The 26150-nt window shown below is 32.5% G+C and overlaps 1 protein-coding gene across 3 annotated transcripts in view; it reads right to left on the bottom strand.

Moving 5' to 3' along the window:
• The window catches only part of LOC101888654 (calcium-binding protein E63-1), a 233132-nt gene that overhangs the window by 202039 nt on the left and 4943 nt on the right, over positions 1–26150 (bottom strand). Inside the window, exon 1 of one of the 3 annotated variants that reach the window (XM_059132211.1) lies at positions 24591–24665. The exons of 1 other annotated variant lie outside the window; for it this stretch is intronic. In XM_059132211.1, the coding sequence (XP_058988194.1) occupies positions 24591–24629 (39 nt within the window). In that variant the 5' untranslated portion in view covers positions 24630–24665. Of the gene's footprint in view, positions 1–1831; positions 2000–24590; positions 24666–26150 lie in introns of those variants that run through there. One more of the 3 variants, XM_059132212.1, reaches the window with a different exon arrangement.

Raw genomic sequence — 26150 nt, 5'->3', positions numbered from 1 at the left:
CTTTCTAGCCATATGGTTGAGGTTATAAAAAAGGTTTTTTAAGAACGCTTTATGGCGGGGAGAATCCAGAAGAAATTGATCTATATTTAAGATTTTCACACGTGATCTAAGTTTGATATAAAAAAAACCTGATTTTATAAGTTCTTATAAGTTCTTTTATTTTATAAGTTCTTAAAATAAGAATTAAAAAAAATTCACGCTTAGGGATGAAGATTTTTTAAAAATTGAAGTTTGAAATTTATTTAAATATATTACACGTTTGTGTGTAGTCTTTGAAGACTATTTAAAAAAAATCCATATCTGTAAATAGTCCTTGAAAAGAATTCATAAAAACTATCCATGTTCTTGGATAGTAATATTGTTAAATAAAAAGATCCGCCTTTGTGGATAGGTCTCCAGAAATAGTTTTTGAAAATCTATGTTTTGTAGATAGTCCTTGAAAAAGAATTTTTAAAAAATCTACGTTTAGGAGTAGTCCTTGAAAGAATTTTTAAAAACTCTGTGATTGCAAAAAGTCCACAGCCATGAAGTTCGATGTATTTGAAATGTCTTTGAAAAATAATTTTTTAAAAAATCCACGTTAGGTGGTAGTCCTTAAAAAAGTGTTTTTTTTTTAATCCTACGTTTTTAAAAAGTCCTTATTCGTGGATGTTCGATGTTTTGAATAATCCTTGAAGAAATATCCTTAAAAAATCCACGTTTCTGTCTAGTGATTTAGTTTGGAGAAATTCCTTGAAAAGCTACTCTTAAAAAATTCGAGTTCGTGGATAGCTATTGAAATTTTCTTTTTTTAAAATCCACATTTAAGAATAGCCCTTAAAAATATTTTTAAGAAAATCCTCGTCCATAAAAACTATTTTCCAAAAATCAATTTTTTTAGTAAAATTATTTAAAAAAAATCGTTTGTGAAAACTCCTTGAAGCACCTTTAAAAAAAAAAAAACAACCCCCTTCGTGGATAATCCTTGAAGAAATATTTTTTAGAAAATCTACGTTGGATTTAGTTTCGCTTTTTTGGTATTGACCACATTTTACCTCTTGCGTATGAATTATATATTTCGGTTGTTATTATTTATTTTGCGTTCTCAATTGGAAGATTAATTCATCTCGAAAAATATTTAATGTAGGTCCACTTTTTGGTATATTTTCCTCATATAACTGTATCTCCCGTTCCGATTTTCGGTATTTTGTATGTCTCACAACCCAGAATTTTCAATTAAATCAGAATTATTTGATATTTCCGTTTATTTCAAAAAAAAAAAAAATATTCATTAAATTTTAGAGGCATATCATTAACGACTTCAACACTGCAGGACAAGTCAGCTTCATAATTTGAAAAATTATTTTGAAACCAAATTTATTTTATAAATTTCCAATAGCTTGTCACAGCTTAAACCCCATCCATTTCTAAATCCCTGAATCATCCTCCTTTTCTTTTTTCTGCCCCTCCAAAAATTAATGACGCAAAGCCCCCCATTACAACCGGCTGGCCAGCAACCATTCAACGGCCACATCCCCCCAACAACCATGTCAATAGCCATAAATCCTTATCTAAACTATTAAGACAACAAATAATTTTATTTACAATATTTAAACAATAATTATGAGCAGCAGATACCCGCTGGTGCAAGTGCCACCCCCCTTTCATCCCTCCCCCTCCCTCCCCTTCAACCAATCATTTAAATCATTAATAATGCGATTTCATCACAATAATTATTCAAAATTTAAACATTTTGTTTTGGCAAAAATAATTATAAACATTTAATTTTAAGAAAGAAAAAAACACAAAAACAACAACCACAACAAGAAAATGAAATCAAGCAAATCATTACCTTTAGCTGATGACGTAGACCACTCATTGGGCTCATTCAAAACTCAACACTTTACACGATCAACAATTCTATTTGCTTGGCGCTTTTCAAAAAAATTGAATTCTTTGGGTAAATCTATTTTTTTTTTTTTTTCTTTTTCAAATATAGATATCAACAATTTAAACTAATTTTCAAAAGATAAGAAAGGAAAAAATATTTATTGCAAAATTCTTAACAACATTTAACAATTGAAGAGGGAGACAGACAATTGAAATATTTTGCACTTCACTTGGAATATCTTTTTAATTTTCAAATTTCATGTGTATTTGTTTTCAATATTTTTTAAATTATTTTTAAAATTTTTTATTCACTCCTTTTTTATATTTCAATTTTTTTAATTTTTTTTTTCACATTTAAATCTATTTTATTTTAGTTTTATTTTTATTTCCTCAAATCACTTTTATTTCATTTTTTTTTTTTTGCAAACCGCAACGTATTGATCGGAAATCCAACTCAAAATCTAGTTACTTGTTTGCCGTTATTTATTTCTTTTTTTTTTGAGGGTTGTTTACCGGACCACGTTGATTCTGAAAATAAAATTGTTTTCAAAATTTTGCAATCGCCCAACTAAAGACTCATAAAACAAAACGCTTTTTGTCTGTTTGAATTTTCAGTTGGTTGGTTGTTGTTGTTATTATTGTGTTTTTTCCCTATTTGTTGTTGTTGTTAGGTCAGGGCGAAAAGCGAATTCAGCTGCTCGGCGACAGACAGACAAACAAACAAATAATAAGAAAAGTAAACAAAGTAAGAAAAGAGACGAGATCTCTTAAAATTTATGCTTAGACAAAAATTTAAAAATAAATTTAAAGAGAGAAGGAGAGAGAGAGTGAGAAAGAGAAATAGACAAGATCAACAAGCAGGGTTGCCAGCAGAAATGCAAAAAAGGCCTGTTAGTATTGCTTCGAAAGAAGAAATAAGTAAAAAAAATCTTCTAAAAATCAAGAACTTGTTGAAAATGAAATAAATTTTTTTTTTTTGAATGCCTGAAATAATTTAAAAAAAAAAAACACAAAATCTGTGAGTTTTTGGCAGTCTTTAAAATAGTTCAACAATAGCCATAGTGGCCTTTAAAAAAAATGAATAAAAAATGGTTGATTTTTTCACAGGAAGTCCTTAAATGTTTTTTTATTACAAATTTTAAGCTTTCTTGAAAATTACGAAAAAATTATAATAAATTAAAAAAAAAAAAATAATAATCTACAATTGTTTGTCTTGGAAGAAGGGTTTGAAGAAAAAATTTACCAACAATTTCGTAGCAATAAATTCACATTTTTTGCAAAATCACCGACTTTTAAAATGGGGAATAAATAAAATAAAAAAAAATAAATTAAAAAATTTAAAAAAATCCCAAAAAAAATTAAATTAAAACAAGTTAAAAAGCAGTAAATTCGGGCGGGCCGAACTTTGAATAAAATAAAATCCCTAAAAAATTCTGTTAAAATTTCAAAAAATACCGAATATTGCCGTTATATTGGTGTCTATACGACGTGGACCCACACAGGTATTGTTTGCCAAATTCAAATTCGGAACTTGAAATAAACGGTGAATAATGTAGCTAAAATCATCAAAATATCGTTTATAGGGAGGTACCGTTATATCGGAGCTGTGCGAAGACCTGCACCTGCATAGACAATTATCTGTAGCATCCATTACGAACTTCAAATACCACATCTCAAACAATTTCGATGGGTATTGTACCTAAAATCGTCAAAATACCGAATATAGGGAGGTACTGATATATGGGGCCTATACGAAGACCTGGACCAGCATAGACAATTTTTTGTCATAGACTGTAGTTCCCATTACGAACTTCAAATACGACATCTCAAACATCCTTATAAATAAAAAATTGTCAATTTTTAACAAGAAGTCCTTACATTTTTTATTTCAAATTTTTAAATTTTTTGAAATTTTCCAAAAAAAAAAGTCATAATAATCTTGAAAAAATCTTGGGAAGAAGTGCTGGCAGAAGAATTTTACCATGAATTTCATAGCAAAAAAAAAACCATATTTTTACTAAATTAACGACTTTTTAAATGGGAAAAAATTAAAATTCATAAAATTGTTAAAATTCAAAAAAATTTTTGTATGCGTGAAAACCGAAGAGAGTTGGAGGCATGTTTCGCTTTCTAAGAGCGCTTTTCAAAATCTTGAACTCTATGTGGGAGAGGCACCAGAAGGAATGGTCCCATCTCTACCATCTTTATGACAGATCACGTGTTGATACAAATATTGAGATGTGCCAAGTCTGGATGGAGTCTTATTAACTTAATAGATAAGCAAAATTTATGGGGGAGGTACCAGAAGGAGTGGACCGATGTATCCCATTTTCACAGCAGATCTTGTGTTAGTAGAAATAATGGGATGTGTGGAATATGAAGAGAACCGAATGCTTTTTTTTCGGATTTTATAATCGTTTTGGTTATTCAAAACTTTGACCCTTTATGGGGGAGTTACCCGAAGGAATGGTCCGATCTCTACCATCTTTATAACAGATCTTGTACTGATGAAAATGTTGAGATGTACCAAGTCTGAATGGAATTGGATGTTAATTTGGCGTTTTATGAGCATCATGATTATTCAAAATTCTGACCCTTTGTGGGGGAGGTACGAGAAAAAGTGGACATATATATCCCATCTTCACAGCAGACTTTGGGTTAAGAAAAATATAGTTATTGCATAATTTGAAGAGAACCGTATGTTTATTTCGGAATTTATAATAATTTTGGTTATTCAAAACTTTGACCCTTTATGGGGGAGTTACCCGAAGGAATGGTCCGATCTCTACCATATTTATAACAGATCTAGTGTTGATGGAAGTATTGAGTTGTGCCAAGTTTGAATAGAATCGAATGTTAATTTCGCGTTTTGTGGGGGAGGTACTAGAAGGAGAGGACCGATAAATTCCGTCTTCACAGCAGACCTTAAAAAAAGCAAAATTTGGTGATTTGTGTAATTTTAAGACAATCGGATTCTTACATCACATTTTATAAGAGTTACAATTATTCAAAATTTTGACTGTTTGTTGGGGGAGATACGAGAAGGAGTGCGCCGATATGGTCCATTTTCACACCTGACGTAGCAATCTCGCAAATATTAGGATTTGCAAAATTGGGGCCAAATCGAATTATCTTTTCTCTTTCTGTGCAGAAAATACATATTTTTGAAAATTTAGACTTTTTGTGTGGGAGGTACCAAAAGGAGTGGACCGATATTGGCCATCTCTGAACTCGATCTAAGTATGACAATAATATTACGATATACCAAGTTTGGATCAAATCGGATACTTCCTTCGAGAGTTATCGTCTGCACCAGCCAGCTAGGCAGAGAGACAGACGGACGGACATAGCTAGATCGACTCCAAATGTCATGAAATGGATTTGGTCCAAAGAGACCTAGGGTCAAAAACCGTTATTTCGGTGAGGCACGTTTTGACCGTATCAAATGTTATATACCTTCTCTAGCCATATGGCTGAGGGTATAACCATTCAATTACTTGGATGGACTCCAAAAATTGTTTTTAAGTTTTCTGATATTTCAATGACTTTTAAAGAAGTTATAAAAACCCGACGACTTGGAATGAGTTTAAAAATATATTTTTAAACATTTAAAATGTATTTTATTTGAATTTCAACTAGGATGCCTTTTTTAAATTTAAATGGATTTTCTAAAAATATTTTGTGAATCTTTCAAATTTTCAAATATTCACAAAATTTGTTTTAGAAAATCCATTTAAATTAAAAAAAAGAAAAAACCTGCAAAAATCAAAATATTGTTTCTAAATTTCAATTTTGGGGACCTTTAAAATTGTTTAAAATATAAGAACAAAAAATCCATTTACATTTCAAAAATTAAATAAAAAATCACGTCTTGAAATGACATAAAAAAATTTCAAAATAAAAAGAAAAAACTTGGAATAAAATCAAAAGTTTAAAACCAAATATTCTTCGATTTGAAAAGTTTTGTTTTTTTTTTAATTTCAAAAAATAAAAATTAATAAAAATTAAAAACAAATATTCTTCGATTTAAAAAATTTTTGTTTTTTTTTTTTTATTTCAAAAAATAAAAATAAAAAAACAAAACTTTTAAAATTGAAGAATATTTGTTGTTAAGCTTTTGAATTTATTCCAAGTTTTTTCTTTTTATTTTGAACATTTCTTTATGTCATTTCAAGACATGGATTTTTATTTTATTTATTCTTTTTTAATTTTTAAAGGTTTTAAATTTCTATTTAGGAGTCCTTAAAAATGTTTGAGACATTAAAAAAAAAAACAAAAAATCCATTTACATGATTTTCTGTTTTTTTTTTTTTTTTTTTTGTTTTTAATTTTTCAAACATTTTTAAGGTCTCCTAAATAGAAATTTAAAACCTTTAAAAATTAAAAAAGCTCGAAAATTGTCTAGGAAATAGTAGATGAAGTGTAGGTCGATGTTAAGGTACCAGACACAAGTCTGATATAAATATTACAGTCTTCAAAATTTCAAACAGATCAAATACTCTTTTTGAATTTTATAAAAGATTTAATTCTCAAAAAAATATATGGCTTTGCGGCGGCTATTTCAAGGGGCCATATTGAGTGTTTAAATAAATGGCAACCCTGCATTGATGCTATAAAAATTCGTCCTCTTTCGTAAACAACCGGCATGACGGAAATCATTGGTGCAAAAATCATTATGTTTTTTTGTGTTTTCTCTTAAGAGATCGATAAATTCAAATATTTTCTCTCAATATCATTGCTCTGAAAAAATGTGTTGTTTTTATCAACCCTGCTCAAAACCGTGTTTTAGAACATGAACCGAAAAAAAAGATAATTTAAGAGAAAATTAAAATTCTGTTTTTCTTAATATTTTCCGATTTCATTTAATTGTTTTTAAACATATTAAAATAGTATAATAAATAAAAAATAAATAATAAATAATAAAAAATATTTGTAAAAATAATTATTCAACATTGTTTTGTTCTTGATTTAAATAAGCAAAGAGAAATTTGACTTGAAAGATATATTTTTTTCTTGAGCAGCGCTATTTTTATTCTCTTATTCTCTTCCGAAAAACTCCTGTTGAAACTCAAAACACAATTGTCTCTTTGGTTTTGATTTTTTAATACAGTAAATGTTCTCTTATAGGAAACATATTTTGTTATTCCCCTACTTTGTCTCTTAGCTCTCTTCTCTTTAACTCTTTTTCGAGGAGATCTAAGAGTGTTTTTATGGTGGTTATATTTGAATTGTTTGTTTTCTATGTTTGTCATTTATTTGCGGTTGCCCTGCATTTAATTTTGTTGAAAAATATATATCTGCTATGGCAGATATATCGTTCCTCGAGATCGTTCGTTATGGTTGTTTGCAGTTGTTATTAATTTTTTCGTATTTGCTTCTAGAGCCGTTTGGTGTCGTTTGTTGTCTCTGTGCTTCTTTTTTGATACTTCTTTCCTACTCCTTGGATATTTGCGCCGCAGTGGGAAGGCTATTATAAATCTTGATGCCAAGATTTATGCCTTGGAAATATGGTTGCGTTGAGAGAACGAAGTCATCCAATCCGACAGCCTAGCAGTCATTCAGACAGCCGGGTAAATTCATCAACCATATGAACTCGAAAGTGAGATAAATTGTTTCCATTTGGTTAGTCATTTGTTTGGGTTATTATTTTTGTTGTTGTTGCGGGTTATCGCCACGACAGACATATCCACCACCACACACCAATAAAATTGCAATTTAATTTTTAATTTACAAATTTTCGGTCAATAAAAAATCGCCTGAACAAGTTCAAATGTTAATTGAAAAAAAGGAAAAAAATAATAAAATCAAGGCAAATATTGTTTTTCTGTTCATTTTTGGAAGATTATTAAAAAAAAAAAAAACAAAATGTTTGGCTATGCATGCACATTTTTTTACGTGGGTAGGGCGCGTATGCGTAATGACGGCACGTATACGTGTGGGGGGATATGATTGTGAATTATTTCAATTTTTTTTTTTAATATTAAAAATCAGAATGAAAAAAATTCAAAAAAAAAAAAAAAATAAATAGTGGTTTCAAAAAAAAAATTATCAAAAAATATTGAAATTAATAAAAAAATATACCACAAAAAATTAAAAAAAAAAATCCATTCCAAAAATTAATAGCCAGTAAAGATAGACTTAAAGTCGGGCAGGGCCGACTTTATGATAACCTACACCACTTTGCTAATTTATTAGAGCTCCGCATAACAATTAAAAGTTTCTATGGGAGAATTCAATCATACACGCTATGATAATAATTATAATTTAAAGTTCAAAGGACTAAATATGCCGAAGCATTTCTATCTTTTAAATTCGGTCTTTGGTGCACAATTAATTTGAAATCAGATAAAGATATATATATGGGAGCTACGTCCAAATCGGAACCGATCTCGATAAAATTTGGCAAAGATATTTCTGAGCTGTATTTGATATATTTCCCTGAATATTGTTGTTACGGGGTGCATATTACGGCTGTGGGTAACAAATATAACAAATCGGATGAACAGTATATATGGGAGCTATAGCTATATCTGAACCGATCTTCACCGAATTTGACATACTAGCTTCTAGACTCAATTCGGTCGTAAGGGCCGAATTCCATCCCATTTGGGCTAACATTACACGTTCGGTGTACAATAAAAGGTAAATCGGACGAAGTTATATATGGAAGCTATATCCAAATCTCAACCGATCTCGATAAAATTTAGCAAATGTATTTCTGAGCTGTATTTGCTATATTTCCCCAAATATTGTTGTTACAGAGTGCATATTACGGCTGTGGAGGACAAAAATAACAAATCGGATGAACAGTATATATGGGAGCTATAGCTATATCTGAACCCCAATCTTCACCGAATTTGACATACTAGCTTCTAGACTCAATTCGGTCGTAAGTGCCAAATTCCATCCCATTTGGACAAATATTAGACGTTTGGTATACAATAAAAGTTAAATCGGACGAAGTTATATATGGGTGCTATATTTAAATCTGAACCGATCTCGATAAAATTTAGCAAATGTATTTCTGAGCTGTATTTGCTATATTTCCCCAAATGTTGTTGTTACAGAGTGCATATTACGGCTGTGGAGGACAAAAATAACAAATCGGATGAACAGTATATATGGGAGCTATAGCTATATCTGAACCGATTTCGATCAAATTTGGCATACTTATTTTCAGGCCTAATTTGGTTGTATGTGCAAAATTCCCTAATATTCGGGCTGATATTACACGTTTGGTGCACAATAAAAAGCAAATCGGACGAAGATATATATGGGAGCTATATCTAAATTTTGACCGATTATCTCCAATTTCAATAGGGTTGGTCCTTGGGCCAAACAAATGATTTGTGTAAAATTTCATCTGGATAGGGCAATAAATGCGAACTGGACAGATAGACGGACGGACGGACAGACGGACGGACATGCATAAATCGACTCAGAATGTGATTCTATGCAGATCATCAACAGGAACTATGGGTCTATCTCGATTTCTTTTGCCTGTTACAAACATAAAGACATAAAAAATAATAGTTTGAGATTTTTGAAAATTTGACTTAAAAAAATATTTAAAAAATAATAAAAAAATTTTAATGTCACAAATCATGGCTTGAAAAAATATTTTCGATAAAATCCACCATGAATGGAATAAAAACCCGATTTATAGAAAATATTTTGTGTAAAATATATGACAAGTTATTTTGCAAATATCCACGACTTTAAAATTTTTTTTCAAATATTCACGACTTTACAAAATATTAAAAAAAATCACAACAATTAGAATATAGCTTAAAAAATATTTTAAAAAGTCTGGGACTTTGGAGAAATTCAGAAAATTAATATTTAAAAAATCCAAAATATTTTTTTAAAAAGTTTGGGACTTAGGAGATATTCAGAAAATTATAATTTAAAAAATCCAAAATATCTACAAAATCTTAAAAATACACGACTTCAGAAAATAATTTAAAAAATTGAATAATTTTTTTTTTAAATGAAATTCTTGGGATAACTCCAGGCAGTAATTCTTGAAAAAAATCCTCGACTTAGCAGATCGTTAGAAAATAAAATATTTTTTTTTCTGAAATCCATGACTTGGCAGGTCATCAAAAACGAATTAACTGGCCTACAGAAAATACTTGCAACAATTCCTTTAACAATGGCGAATGATTGATATTTTCAATTACCATCACTCATACGGCCTGGAATATTAAAAAATTTCTACAAAATTAAAATTTCTTATTTTTCTAATTTTTTCTCTTCGTAAAAAAATCTAATAAAAAACTCAAATTACCCTCTCTAGGCGAGACAGAAAATTTAAATTTTTCATCAGCATCTCACCTCATAAAACATTGTTTCAGGCCGTGCCTGCCACGGACCATAACTGCAAATGCAAATCGGCATCATAAAAGTTTTGCCAGTTGCCATAAAAAAAAGATATCAGCTAACTGGGTGCTGCTGCTCTAAAGATATGCTCCACTGATAGTCGACGGCGGTGTGGCTTATTAACCCAAAATGCCACAAATAAATGATGAGAAATGCCGTGAGGTAAATGAATGCAAAGAATTTTTTTGGTCTGCCACATTTTTGGGAAATATGATAGGAAGGTGTTTTTGTTTAAAATCTATGAAGATGGAGGGGGAATTCAGATTGGCATGGATGGTGGTATTTGGTAGTGTCCTTCAGGGTTTACTGGCCTTGGTGTTTAGAAAATGCTAAGGGAATTGCATATTTTGTTGGCTGGTCCCTTTTTTTAAATTTGTGAAATACATCAACACCTATTTTATGGGGATGAAACAATAAACAATAAGAAGTTTAAATTGAAAACATTACAATTATTTTTTCTACAGGGTGAGATAAAAAAACTGCAAAAAAGTCGAACTCATAATTTTTATTTTTTTTTTTTAATGTCGGAAATATCTTCAAATATTAGAAAAATTTTAGATTCGTTCAAATTGGTCACCTTTGGCACGAATTATGACCTTCAAACGGCCAATAAAAACCTTCACATGCTGCCCGATTGTTGCTCTGCTGTATTTTGGCCAATTCCAGGCGTAGCGCTTGCTTGAGGTGATCGATTGGTATTTTTTAGTGCCAACCGTGCTTTCCCAAATACTCCAGACACAATAGTCCAGTCCAACGAATTGGTATCCGAAGATTTTGGTGGCCATTGTGCGCTGGAAATGACGTGAGGAACCTCATTTTGTAACCATTCTTGGGTGGCGCGTGCTGAGTGCGATGGGGCTGAGTCCTGTTGGAATGTCCATGGTCTGCGGCCAAAATGTTTGCGTGCCCAAGCCTTTAATACACCCTTCAAAATATTTTCGCGATAAGATTCGGCATTTATTCTGATGCCACGGTCGATTAATACGACCAGAGAGCGACCATCGTTTGTTATGGAGGAGTTTTTGGTGGCCATTGTGCGCTGGAAATGAAGCGAGAAACCTAATTCTTTAACCATTCTTGGGTTGCGCGTACTGAGTCCTGTTGGAATGTCCAAGGTCTGCGACCAACATGTTTGCATGCCCAAGGCTTTAATACACTCTCCAGAATATTTTCGCGATAATATTCTGCATTTATTCTGATGCCACGGTCGATTAATACGAGTGGAGAGCGGCCATTGGCTGTAATGGCGGTCCATAACATCAACATGGCGGGCGCTTGAGTTCTGGTGGCCAACCGAAGGTGCACATTTTCAACTGACCTCTTTGTTGTTGTTTACAAACTGCTGAGCAATGAATGGTTTCTCAATGGGGGAAATCAAATTCGGCAGTTCCCCACTTTCGGACAAGCAAAGCAACTCTTTAGCTCTTTTGAGTCTATTTTCTTTCTGATGCGGTGTAAGTTCTTGCACTTCTTGAAATTCCAACGGCTTTACCCCGAGCCCATTTTTCATTTTTCAATGTTTGCCGAACGGAATATTGCGATATGTTCAGCTCACGAGCCATTTTTCGGCCACTTCTTTACTTTTCGAACCATTTCTGCTGACGTTGCTGTTTTCCGTCCATTTCCGCCCACTTCCTTGACTTGGGGCTACGCTACGAGACACAAAAGACGATGGTACGAGACACAAAAGACTTATTCACATTTAAATGCTGGAGTGCTCAAATGATAGCCACTTGATTGGTGGTTTTCCAGCCAAATATAAAGAAATCACACTACCACGCTTGAATTCCGAACCACGAATAACTTTTTTTCTGGAAAATTCTCACCAGAATGCTTTTGTACGCTTGTAAACAATATAATAAGCTGTCACTGGAATAATTTTAACAGCTGTCGGACGAGTAGCTTTGAAATGACAGCAGTCTGAAGTTGGTTACAGTTTTTTCATCTCAATCTGTATATGATCGATATGGCCAAAACGTGACTCATCGAAATAACGGTTTAATACTCTAAGTCTCTTTGGCCCAAATCTCTTTCAGGGCATCTGGAGTCTCGATCTAAGGATGTCCGTCTGTCCATCTGTCTGTCTGGCTGGGTGGTGCGCACTATAACCCTCGAAGAGAGTAACTGATTTGTTCCAAACATGGTACATCGTAGTATAATCTTCAAACTTAAATCGAGTTCGGAGATAGGCAAAATCGGTCCACACTATCAGGAAAATATTTTGAATAACTAAAACTCCTATAAAATGTTAAATAAGAGTCCAATTCCTTTTGAACTCAGCATATCCTAACATTTTATTCTATCAACACAAGATCTGGTGTGAAGATGGGATATATCGGCCAACACCTAGTGGGACCCCCCACAAAGGGGTCAACTATTACCATGGAGATTATAAAACGCGAAATGAGCATCCAATTCCTTTCAAATTCCGCACATTCGCTAGAATTTTATTGCCACAAGATCTGTAGCGAAGATGGTAGATATAGGTCCACTTTTTCTGTTACCTCCTTCACAGAAGGGGTTAACACTTTGAATAACCAAAACTCTCTTAAAATTCGAAATATGAAGCGATTCATTCTAAAATTCGGACATTCAAATACTTCTACTTACACAAGATATGCTGTGAAGGTGGTATATGTGTCGGTCAACTCCTACTAGTACCTCCTCCATAAAAAATCCAACCAAAACGCCCATAAAACGCGAATCAAGCATCCAACTCTCTTTGTATTTCACACAGCCCTACACAAAATCTTTAAAGACGGAATATATCGGTCAATTTCTTCTGCTACCTTCCCCACAACGGGTCAAAATTTGGAATAATTATAACTCTCATAAAATGGAAAATTAGCATTCGATTCCTTTCGATCTGGGCCATCCCAATATATCTATTAACACAAGATCTGGTGTGAAAATGATGGATATCGGTCCACCCCTTCTGGTAGCTCCCCCATTAAAGGTGTTACATTTTTGGATAACCTCCTCCACAAAATAAATTTCAATATTTATATCTCGCATACATTACGGAACAAATCAGCAATTCTTTTCAAAATTGATGTATCTAAATATTTCGCTCAACCGGAGGTCTGATGTAAATATGGAATTTATCGGTCCACTCCTTCTGTTATCTCCCCCACAAAAGATTAAAATTTTTATTAACAATTATTGGCATAAAATTGGAAAAAAATGTTGGACTCCTTCGGAATCTCCTCCATAAAAGATCAAAATTTGGAATATTCAAAACGCAAGTAAAAATAAACAAATATCGGATGAGGGTATACATCTTTCGGTAAAACCGACTGATATATTTTAGCTTTGTTTTTTTTTTTTCAGATTTTTTAATTTTGATTTTTATACCCTCCGTCATAATATGGAGGGTATATTAAGTTTGTTTACATTTTAGACCCCACAAGCTATTCTTGATCAATTTAGCGATGTCCGTCCGTCTATCCGCCCGTCCTGTCACTATAGCTTCCGAACAAAATGAATTAGGTTGATAAAATTTTACTGAAATGTACATTATGTCTAGGACTTTTAGTATTAAAAATGGGTAGGTCCACGTCTTCGCATTGCCCCCAAATAACGGTATCTCCCGATATTCGGTATTTTGATGATTTTAGCGACATTAGTCACCGGAATTATTTCAAATTTGGTATTTGAAGTTCGTAATGGATACTACAGCCTATGACAGGAGATTGTCTGTGCAGGTCCACGTCTTCTTATAGGTCCATATAACGGTACCTCCCGATATTCGGTATTTCGATGAGCCTCTGACAGAAAATTGTCTGTGCAGGTCCACGTTTTGGTATATCCCCATATAATAGTATCTCCCTATATTCGGTATTTTGATGATGTATAACGGCTACATTCGGTATTTTTAAGATTTTAACAGAATTTTTAACGGATTTTTTTTTTTTTTTTTTTTTTGAAAATGGCCAAATTCTTTCCAAGTGGTGGTATTCAAAGTTCGGCCCAGACGAACTTATAGGTTGTTTTACTTGTTTTGTAACATTATTTTCTTACTCTTGGATTTTCAACATTTATTTATTTTTTTTTTTTAATTTTAAATTTGTTTAAATTTATTTTTTATTCGTGTGCTTTCTAATATTTTTCAATTTTGATTTTATTTTTTATTTATTTATTTTTTTTTTTTTTGTAATTTATTTCATACTTTTGGATTTTCTAAACATTTTTTTTATTTTTTTTTTTTGTTCGTAGATTTCCATATTTAATTCTTTTTCAATTTTGACGTTTTCTGTATTTTTTTCTTATTCCTTAATTTTGCAAAAAAAAAATTTTTCAATGTTTTTTTATAAATATTTTTTCCAATTTATATTTTAAATGTTTTGTAAAAATTTTAAAAACATATTCCAATTTGGATCTTTCAACAATATTTGTTTACTGCCTTCCGTCTCAAATTAGAATAAATATGCACCAATATGTACCTTTTGTCCGTTTGGTTAATTAATTACTCATTTCCATTTATTTATTAATTAATTATCACAAATGACAAAGAAATTATTTTCAACAATTTAAACAAAACACGAAAACCGAAACAACAAATGACCAATAATTCCAAATACATTGAGGCAATAAAATGCCTGACTTCTCAAACAAATGATTTCGCAAATAATCACTCAGAGAGAGAGAGAGGAGAATTGTTTGATGAGGGGGAGAAAACAACATTTCATTTGAATCAGTCAACATTGTGAGTAAGAGAGAGAAAGGGAGAGAGGCGTGGGCAACGGTGATCTTCCACCCGCTATTTATTTACATTTTTTTATTTTCTTTGCAAATATTTACTTTACTCTGAGGTCTATGTAAATATCGTTTGGCCGGTGAATGTGGGTCTCACTTTATGGCCAAACCGACGATGATGAGGATGACGAAGATCTGCAACTCAGATGGAATTAAAGAAAAGACATTTAAATTTCGTTGGAAAAAATTAATAAATGACACAGGAATTAAATTAACAACTGACAGAGGTGATTTTTCGCCAACGTCTTGACATTCCGTTTGTGGGAGGTGATGGATTATTCGGAATAGACTGGAAAATGAATAAACCACTATTTATTGTGGGCTGAGAAATTTGTTGTAGCAAAAAAAAAATTGGTTCTCTGAAATTTAGAAACATAGCAATTTAGTTAACCCTTTCGCTCCATTGTATCCATATGGATACATTGAACTTTAAACTCATCTTGCAATTTCGGAATCGATGTTTTGGCCTAAGTATATACAAATACTTGTTATTTGAGGCTTTCTTAACAAGTTTCAAAATAAATTGTAGTTATTCTTAACAAAACTGACAAAAATATAGCAATTTAATAGAAACAATTTTTTCCGTATTTTTTTTTTTCGTAAAAATGGTTATTTTATTTTGCAAAATACATGCATAAATACCAATATTATTTTTTCTACAACTTAACAGTTATAAAGAGCAACGTTTATTTTATCTTTCGCCATTTATAATTTTTGATTTTAAAACAAAGGAAAGCTCTGCCGATTTTTTAAAATTGTATGTATCCATATGGATACAAACGAGAGTTGTGGTAGTAAACATTATCCACGCAAATCATTTTGCATTTGATGTTGATACGATACAGACGTTATTTTTCTGCACTCATACAATATTAAAACATAAAAAATGGCAAACAGGCTTAAAAATTCTGAAATTGAAAAAATTTTAACCAATTTTGATGATTCGGATATTTCGGATGAATCGGAAAAATCTGAACTTATAAGCAACTTGTACAATGCTTCTGAAAATAATAACAGCTCTTTCAAGAGAAGGTCCATATGAAATTATCTTACAAGATATCTATGTTGATAACGATAACGATGCAGGCGATGGAATTATTGAGATCGAGGAACGTCTTGCAGCAGAGGTAACCGTTAAAGAGAGTCCAATAATTTCCGAAACTCCACGTTTTCCACATAAAAAGGCTGCACAATTTCGCTGGAAAAAAGATAATTTGGCTAACCAAGATACTTCATTTTCTGAAACATATCCCAAAAAAAATATGAAATCGCCTGTCGAGTATTTCTCGGAGTACTTTACAGAAGACTTCCTTCAACAAATAGTATATTCAACAAACCATGCATCAATGGCTAAATGTGGAAAGTCTCTAAATTTATCAAAGGATGAACTAATAAATTTTATAGCTCTAGAAATACTGATTGGTACCATTGGATATCCGCGTTTGGATATGTATTGGAAATGGGCACCGTAATACCATCATTCCCAGAAAATATGAGCAAGAATAGATTTCATTCTTTGCGAAATAATTTAAAGTTTACAGTAGACCAACCAGCAGACGACAAGCTCTTTAAGGTTCGTCCTATAATAAATATGTTCACAAAAAAGTCTTATCATATTCCAAAAGATGAAAATCTTTGTGTGGATGAAATGATGGTCCCTTTTAAGGGAAGAACTTCATTGAGACAGTATATGCCTAAAAAACCCATCAAATGGGGAATGAAAATATTTTGCCTATGCAGTTCAAAGGGTATAGTTTATGATTTTGAGATATATCAGGGAAAAGGAACAATACTATCAGGCGAAGGGCTAGGTTTTTGTTCTGATATTGTAATTCATCTTGTAAAAACTGTTCCAGAGGAAAAGAATCATAAACTATATTTTGATAATTATTTTACGACTCTTAATTTGTTATTATATTTACGGCATAAAGGAATTTGGGCTACTGGTACTATAAGAGGAAATAGAGTCGGCAAAGTTGAATTAAAATCTGAAAAGGATTTGAAAAAAGAAGGACGTGGTAGTTTTGACTACCGAGTAGAAAGAACAGATAATATTTTTCTTCTTCGATGGCTTGATGGAGGAATTGTGCAACTCGTGTCATCAATTCATGGCCATGAGCCCATTAATAAAGTGTCCCGATTTTGTGTTGAAAAAAAGAAAAGTATTAATGTAACACAACCACACATTGTATCAGAGTACAACAAGAATATGGGAGGAGTAGATAAAATGGATTTTCTTCTTTCGTTGTATAGAATTTCGATTAGAACTGGAAAGTGGACTCTGAAAATATTTGACCACTTTATTGATTTGGTTGTATGTAACTCGTGGTTAGAATATAGAATGGACCACGAGAAAAATAATATGAAAAATCAGCATGTGGACTTACTGTGCTTTCGAAATGATATTGCTGATGGCCTTTTAGCTCGATCAAAGCAGCAGGCAAGTTCTCGTGAGCGTGGACGCCCAACATTATGCCAAAATGAAGAATCTTCAACTAACGCAATGACCCTCAAGAGGAAACGTCAAGCCACACCTTCAAATTCTGTTCGATATGACGGTTATCAGCATTGGCCAGAACACATGACAAATAAAGGTAGATGTAAAGTCGAAGGATGTAAAGGACAAACACGATTTAAATGTTCAAAGTGCAATATTTTCCTGTGCATTCCCAATGGATCGAGAAACTGCTTTAAGCAATACCATCATGTGAAGTGAATAATTTTTTCTTTTCAGATTATACTTTATATATTAAATATGGATTAATAATTTATTTTGTGTTATTTTATTGTAATGATATGAATTATATTTTTACTTGTTTTAGTTTCTACATAAAGCAAAATTTGCTCTTAATCAAAAAATTACTTTTGTATTTCAAAACTACTAATAAAAATAAAATTTCAATAATTAAATAAAATAACATACCAGCATTTTTATTTACCACTCAGTACTTTTGTATCCATATGGATACATTCTGAAAAACACATTTAGGATTAAAATTTTTAAAATGTAAGTATTGATTGTTATTTACACAGCAAATAATAGTAGAAATCCAAAAAATTCGATTTTTTTAGCAACCCAGTAAAAACTTGTAGCGAAAGGGTTAAGGGAAAAGAATGGTTAATATTCGGGTGAAAATTGTTTAAATTGTCCTATTTTTTTGAAAAAAAAAAAACTGCATTTAAAAACCTTAAACAGATCTTGTGTTGATGGAAATATTGAGATGTGCCAAGTCTGAATGAAATCGGATGCCAATTTCGCGTTTTATGAGCTTCATGGTTAATCAAAATTTTTATCTCTTTGTGGGAAAGGTACCAGAAGCATTGCTCCAATATATCACATATTCACAGGAGATCTTGTGTTAGTAGAAATAATGACATGTGTGAGATTTGAAGAGAACCAGATGTTTATTTCGGATTTTATGCTCGTTTTGGTTATTCAAAATTTTGACCCGTTGTGGGGGAGGTACCAGAAGGTGTGGTCCGATCTCAACCATCTCTATAACAGATCTTGTGTTGATGGAAATATTGAGATATGGCAAGTCTGAATGAAATCGAATGTTAATTTCGCGTTTTATGAGCTGCATGGTTATTCAAAATGTTTACCCCTTTGTGAGGGAGGTACCAGGAGCAGTGCTCCAATATATCACATATTCACAGGAGATCTTGTGTTAGTAGAAATAATGAGATGTGTGAAATTTGAAGAGAACCAGAGGCTTATTTCGGATTTTATGCTCGTTTTGGTTATTTAAAAATTTGACCCGTTGTGGAGGAGGTAGCAGAAGGTGTGGTCCGACCGATACCATATTTATAACAGATCTTGTTTAATGGAAATATTGAGATGTGCCAAGTCTGAATGAAATCGGATGTTAAATTTGTCGTTTTATGAGCGTAACGGTTTTTCACAATTTTGACCCCTTTGTGAGGGAGGTACCAGAAGGAGTTGACCGATACATCCCAGATCTTGTGTTAGTAGAAATATTGGGATTTGTCAAATTTTAGGAGAGTCGGATACTTATTTCGGATTTTATGCTCGTTTTGATTATTCAATAATTTGACCCGTTGTGGGGGAGGTACCAGAAGGTGTGGTCCGACCGCTACCATTTTTATAACAGATCTTGTGCTGACATAAATATTGAGATGTGGCAAGTCTGAATGGAATAATTTCGCGTTTTAAAAGCTTCATGGATATTCAAAATTTTGATCCCTTTGTGAGGGAGGTACCGGAAGGAGTTGACCGATATATTCCATTTTCACACCAGATCTTGTGTTGACAGAAATATTAGGATGTGCTGAGTTTGAAAGGAATCGAATGCTCATTTCGCGTATTAAGAGCGTTTTGGTTATTCAAAATTGTTGACCCGTTGTGTGGGAGGTACCAGAAGGAGTTGGCCGATACATCCCATCTTCACACCAGATCTTGTGTTGATAAAAATTTTGGGATGTGTCGAGTTTGAAAGGAATCTGATGCTTGTTTCGCATATTATGAACGTTTTGGTTATTCGAAATTTTAACCCTTTCTGTGGGAGGTACCGGAAGGAGTGTGTCTATATCTACCATCTTCACACCAGATCTTGTATTGATAGAAATATTGGGATGTGTCGAGTTTGAAAGTAATCGGGTGCTTGTTTCGCATTTTATGAACGTTTTGGTTATTCAAAATTTTAACCCCTTTGAGGGGAAGGTACCAGAAGTTGTGGACCTATATCTACCATCTTTACACCAGATGTTGGTTTAATAAAAATATTGGGATGTGAGAAATTTCAACACAATTGGACCTGTTAATTCCCATTTTATAGAAGTTATAATTTTTCAAAATCTTAACCCTTTGTGGGGTAGGTAATTGATTGAGTGGTCCGATATTGTCCAGGTAAGAGTGGTCCAGGAAGAGTGGTCTGATCTGTTTCATTTTCATGCAAAGATTGATTTGGTAGAAATATTGGGATATGAAAAAAATTTGAATTTTCAAATCGGACTCGTGATGGTTATTTTAAATTTTGACCCTTAAAGAGGGAGACGTACTTGATGGAGTGGCCCGATATTGTCCATTTTCACACCAGACCCAGCACTGACACAAATATAAGGATTTGGAAAGTTTACACAAAATCTGGTAATCTTTTCTTGTTCTGTGAGGCAAATTATCTTTGGTGGAAATGTTAACGTTTTTTTGGGGGAGGTTCCTGAAGGAGTGGACCAATATTGCCCATCTCCGAACTCGATGTAAGTTTGATAATAATATTCTGATAATAATATTCCCTTCAAGAGTTTTCCCGAGCACCATCCAGCCAGATATATAGACGGACACCCCCCCTAGATTGACTCCAAATGTCCTGAAACAGAGTTGGTCCAAAGTGAAGGTCTAAAACCGTTATATCAAAGAGGCATCTTTTGGCCTTATCAAAGATATATACCCTCTGCGGCCATATGGCGCTGAGGGTATAAAAAGAGGTAAATGCGGATTTTTTTAAGGATTTTTTCATGGACCCAAACTAACCCATTGAACCGGTCCAATCAACTTGCAGTGTTTAGAAAAGATGTTTGTTTCAAAGACCCACAGGATCTCTTGTGATTTATTTTTTTTGGCAAATTAAAAAACCAAATTAAAGCCTCCAATTCCCCCGAGAATTTGTATTTTTTGCCAAAAACAAAAAAAATCTGTCCACACATAAAAAATTCCCTCCATAAAAAAGTTATAACCGAATGATATCTGGGCGAAAATATCGCCATAATTTAGGCGTAATAATTTTTGGCAACCAACAAAGTGTGACAAAAAAAAAGAATTTACAAAGAGAACATCAAAAAAATTCAAATATTTATGCAGTATAGCCATAACACCACCCCTCCCCCCAGCACCTCTCAGCAGTTCTCGGTTGAAGAAAAACAAAGGAAAAATTATGAAAATTTTCAAATGAAAAATTTGTTGTTCTTTTATTTATATCGGGCGACCAAAAATAAACACCAATCCTACACCGACGACCAACAGCAGCAGGCAGTTCGTTTACCGACACATTTAAGGAAGACCACGAAGAGGGAGAGACCGACGTACTGACAGCCAAGTGCCAATCATACGACATAATTGATCAAAATGCTGGGAAATTTTGTTTGAAAATTATTTCCGAAAGCGGATAATTGACAAAATAGCGGCAAAGTACCTACCTACCTTTGCCAACAAAGAATTAAGCGAATCATTTGTTTTGTTTTCTGGCCAAAAGAAGAAAATTGCATCAAAACAATTTCAAAAGTCATTTTAAATTATTGAAATAATGATGTTCGAGAGATATTGGGATTAAGGATGGCAGATGAAAAAGACAATGTGCTACAAAAAAATTATTTTCAAAAAATTAAATGTTTTGGTCGAAAATATATTTTTGATTAAAAATATACAGGGTGAGATGAAAAAATTGCAACCAACTTCAGACTGCTTCATACCTAAGCCACTCGTCCGACAGCTATTAAAATTATTCCAGTGACAGCAGAAATGGTTCGAAAAGTAAAAAAGCGACTTGATCGAAACATGCGTCGAAGTGGCCTAAGGATGGCTCGTGAGCTGAACATATCGGCAAATATTGAAAAATGAGCTCGGGGTAAAGCCATTGAAATTCCAAAAAGTGCAAGAACTTACACCGAAACTGAAAGAAAATAGACTGAAAAGAGCTAAAGAGTTGCTTCGCTTGGCCGAATGTGGTGAACTGCCGAATTTGGTTTTCTCCGTCTCCGATGAGAAAACATTCGTTGTCCAGCAAATTGTAAACAAACAAAATGACCGTGTTCACTTACCAAAGAGGTCAGCTGAAAATGTGCACCTTCAGTTGGGCACCAGAACTTAAGCGCCGGCGGTCATGGTGATGATGTGCGTCGCCATAACGGACGATGGTCGCTCTCCACTCGTATTAATTGACCGTGGCATCAGAATAAATGCCAAATATTATCGCGAAACTATTCTGAAGTGTGTATTTGGCACGCAAACATTTTGGCCGCAAACCTTGGTCATTCCAAAAGGACTCAGCAACATCGGACTCAGCACACACCACCCAAGAATGGTTACGAAATGAGGTTCCTCGCTTCATTTTCAGCGCACAATGGCCACCAAAATCTCCGGATACTCTTCTGTTGGCCTATTGTGTCTGGAATATTTTAGAAAGCAAGTGTCGATCACCTCAAGCAAGCACTTCAACGGGTATGGGCCAAAATACCGCAGAGCAACATTCGGGAAGCGTGTGACGGTTTCATTGGCCTTTTGAAGGCCATAATTCGTGCCAATGGTGACTAATTCGAAGAAATCTAAGCTTATGGTATTTCCGACATTTTTGCTTTCATTATTTTAAATTAATTTTTTATCTCACCCTGTATCTTTAAAATACACGTTTTTTTTTTTTTTTTTGGTCGAAAAGTAATTCTTTCAAAACTCACTTTTTTTTGGTCGAAAAATAATTCTTTAAAAATCTATGTTTTTTTTTTTGTTTTTTTTTTTTTTTTTGATCGGAAAGTAATTCTGTAGATATCCGCATTTTTTGGTCGAAAAAAATCTAAGTTTTTTGGTGAAAAAGTATTTTTTTTTTCAATCCACGTTTTTCGGTCGAAAAGTCATTCTTAAAAAATCCAATTTTTTTTGGTCGAAAAGTAATTGTTTTGAAATCCACGTTTTTTGGTCTAGCGAAACCACAGCAAAGGGAACGGGTTTGGAATAATTAGCAGTTTTTGATCGAAAAGTAATTCTTAAAAAAATCAGGTTTTTTGGCCGAAAAGTAATTCTTTAAAAATCCACGTTTATTTGGTCGAAAGTAATTCTTTAAAAATCCTCGTTTTTTGGGCAAAAAAAAATCTTTAAAAATCCATATTTTTTTATTTTTGTCGAAATCATATTCTTTAAAAATCCATATTTTTTTGTCGAAATCATATTCTTTAAAAATCCATATTTTTTTGTCGAAATCATATTCTTTAAAAATCCATATTTTTTTTGTCGAAATCATATTCTTTAAAAATCCATATTTTTTTTTTTTTTTTTTGTCCAAAATCATATTCTTTAAAAATCCATATTTTTTTGTCGAAATCATATTCTTTAAAAATCCACGTTTATTGGTCGAAATCATATTCTTTAAAAATCCATATTTTTTTTTTTTTTTTTTTTGTCCAAAATCATATTCTTTAAAAATCCATATTTTTTTGTCGAAATCATATTCTTTAAAAATCCACGTTTATTGGTCGAAATCATATTCTTTAAAAATCCACGTTTATTGGTCGAAAAAATATTCTTTAAAAATCCACGTTTATTAATCGAAAAAATATTCTTTAAAAATCCACGTTTATTGGTCGAAAAAATATTCTTTAAAAATCCACGTTTATTTGGTCGAAAAGTAATTCTTTAAAAATCCACGTTTATTAATCGAAAAAATATTCTTTAAAAATCCACGTTTATTGGTCGAAAAAATATTCTTTAAAAATCCACGTTTATTTGGTCAAAAAGTAATTCTTTAAAAATCCACGTTTATTTGGTCGAAAAGTAATTCTTTAAAAATACACGTTTTTTTGGTCGAAAAGTAATTCTTTAAAAATCCACGTTTTTTGGTCGAAAAGTAATTCGTTAAAAATCCACGTTTATTGGTCGAAAAAATATTCTTTAAAAATCCACGTTTATTGGTCGAAAAAATATTCTTTAAAAATCCACGTTTATTGGTCGATTTGAGTTTGAAAAAATATTCTTTAAAAATCCACGTTTATTGGTCGATTTGTGTTTTTGAAAAAATATTTTTTAAAAATCCACGTTTATTGGTCGATTTAGGTTTGAAAAAATATTCTTTAAAAATCCACGTTTATGGTCGATTTGGGTTTGAAAAAATATTCTTTAAAACTCCACGTTTATTGGTCGATTTGTGTTTGAAAAAATATTCTTTAAAAATCCAAGTTTATTGGTCGATTTGTATTTGAAAAAATATTCTTTAAAAAATCCACGTTTATTGGTCGATTTGAAAATATTCTTTAAAAATCCACGTTTATTGGTCGATTTGGGTTTGAGAAAATATTCTTTAAAAATCCACGTTTATTGGTCGATTTGGGTTTGAAAAAATATTCTTTAAAAATCCAGGTTTATTGGTCGATTTTAGTTTTAAAAAAATATTATTTAAAAAAACCCCCGTTTATTGGTCGATTTGGGTTTGAAAAAATATTCTTTAAAAAAGCTCCATTTTTGGTCTATTTCCCCTGTTTATAAAAAATCCTCATAATCTTTGTTGCCTAGTGTTATATACCTTATTTGCCGATGAAATACCGATGCTCTACGCTAATGAGTGAAGAAAACTTTGTCAACATATATATAAACCTGCTACTCTTTCAAAATTCCCACAGACACACTTCATTACATAACGTACGTCATGACATGCATGACATTTTCGCCTTTTGTAGTTGTTGTTGAAAATAACAACAAATAAAAGAAGAAAAAATATAAAAACTAACGTTGAAATCTAAAATTAGTACGGATTCCCCCATCAAACCAGCTGTTCAACTTGTCGTCTTGAGGAGGGGCAAAACAAATTGGCAGCAAAGAGAGAAAAATTATTAAAAAACAATAAATTATTAAATTATTGACTTACGCCAAAGGGATTTAGATTTTCCTGTTGCTGCTCCGCCATGGTATGGATATTTAAAGGATCTTTTTTTCACTAATTTTTTTTAAATATTTTTCAAATAAAATTTTAAACACTTTTTTCAATTGCCAAATTCACACTTTTTCCTTTTTACGGGATTTTCAAAATTTCAAATATTTTTGTTTGATTTTTTTCCTAAGAAACTCCTTTTCTTTATCACCTCCACCGATATGTTTGTCACTTCGGTAAGTAAACAAAAAATATTTAATTCTTTTTTTGTTAATTTTCAGTACCGCATCGAACCAAATGGAAAACAAACCGACCCATCGACGTTATTAAGTGCACGAGACAACTAAAATAAAATAACAAAAAAATATTTGAAACAGAAAAAACAAACGGCAGGCAGGCATAAAATAAAACAAAAAAGTATAAAATAAAAAAGAATACAAGATCTGCTTTACGCTCGGGCTGAGCAAAAACACGAAAAATTTCAACAACAAATCATCTTCATCATTATCATTATCATCGCCATCACCATCACCATCAATTCTATTGCCAGAGTCGGCGGCATCATCATCATCATCATCATCGTTGTCTTCATTATCAGTGAAATCATTTTGTGGCAGTAGCTGCGCCAGCCGCAGCATCATCTAACGTTGACACATTAAGTCTAAAAAGTGGGCACGCGATCATATAGACCATCACAACGGAAAACCACAAACAATCAGACGCACACACCCAGTCTACTGCACCCCTTTGGCTGGGTGGGAAAAATATTGTGTTCCATAAGTGCCAAAAGAAAGTATGCACATGGGCACAATAAGGCAGGACAATCATATGAAATTTTCCGATTCTAAAAAAAAAAAATAAATAAAAAAGCTGTAAGTTCAGCCGGACCGAACTTTGAATACCCTCCACCATTTGGAACGAATTTGCCAAATTTCGAAAAAATTAAATCCGTTAAAAATTCTGTTAAAATCTTTAAAACACCGAATGTAACCTTTATATTAGGGTCTATACGACAACATGGACCTGCATAGGCAACTATTGTCATAAGCCATTACAACATTCGAATTCTAAACTTGCAAAAAAATCGATGAATAATGTACCTAAAATATTCAAAATACATAAAATCGGGAGGTACCGTTATATGGGGGCTATACGAAGACGTGGACCTGCACAGACAATTGTCTGTCCTAAGCTGGAATATCCATTACGAACTTCATATACCAAATTTGAAAAAATTCCGATGAATAATGTCGCTAAAATCATCAAAATACTGAATGGACCTGCACATACAATTTTTTGTCAGAGGCTTTAGTATCCATTACGAACTTCAAATACCAAATTTGAAAGAATTCCGGTGAATAATGTCTCTAAAATCACCAAAATACCTAATATAGGGAGGTACCGTTATATGGGGGCTATACGAAATCGTGGACCTGGACAGACAATTTTCTGTCCTAAGATGTAATATCAATTTCGAACTTCAAATACCAAATTTGAAACAATTCCGATGAATAATGTCGCTAAAATCGTCAAAATACCGAATATCGGGAGATACCG

Source organism: Musca domestica, unplaced genomic scaffold (assembly GCF_030504385.1).
Source record: "Musca domestica strain aabys unplaced genomic scaffold, Musca_domestica.polishedcontigs.V.1.1 115, whole genome shotgun sequence".
NCBI classification, from domain to species: Eukaryota; Metazoa; Arthropoda; class Insecta; order Diptera; family Muscidae; genus Musca; species Musca domestica.
This window is presented reverse-complemented; position numbering and strand designations above follow the sequence as displayed.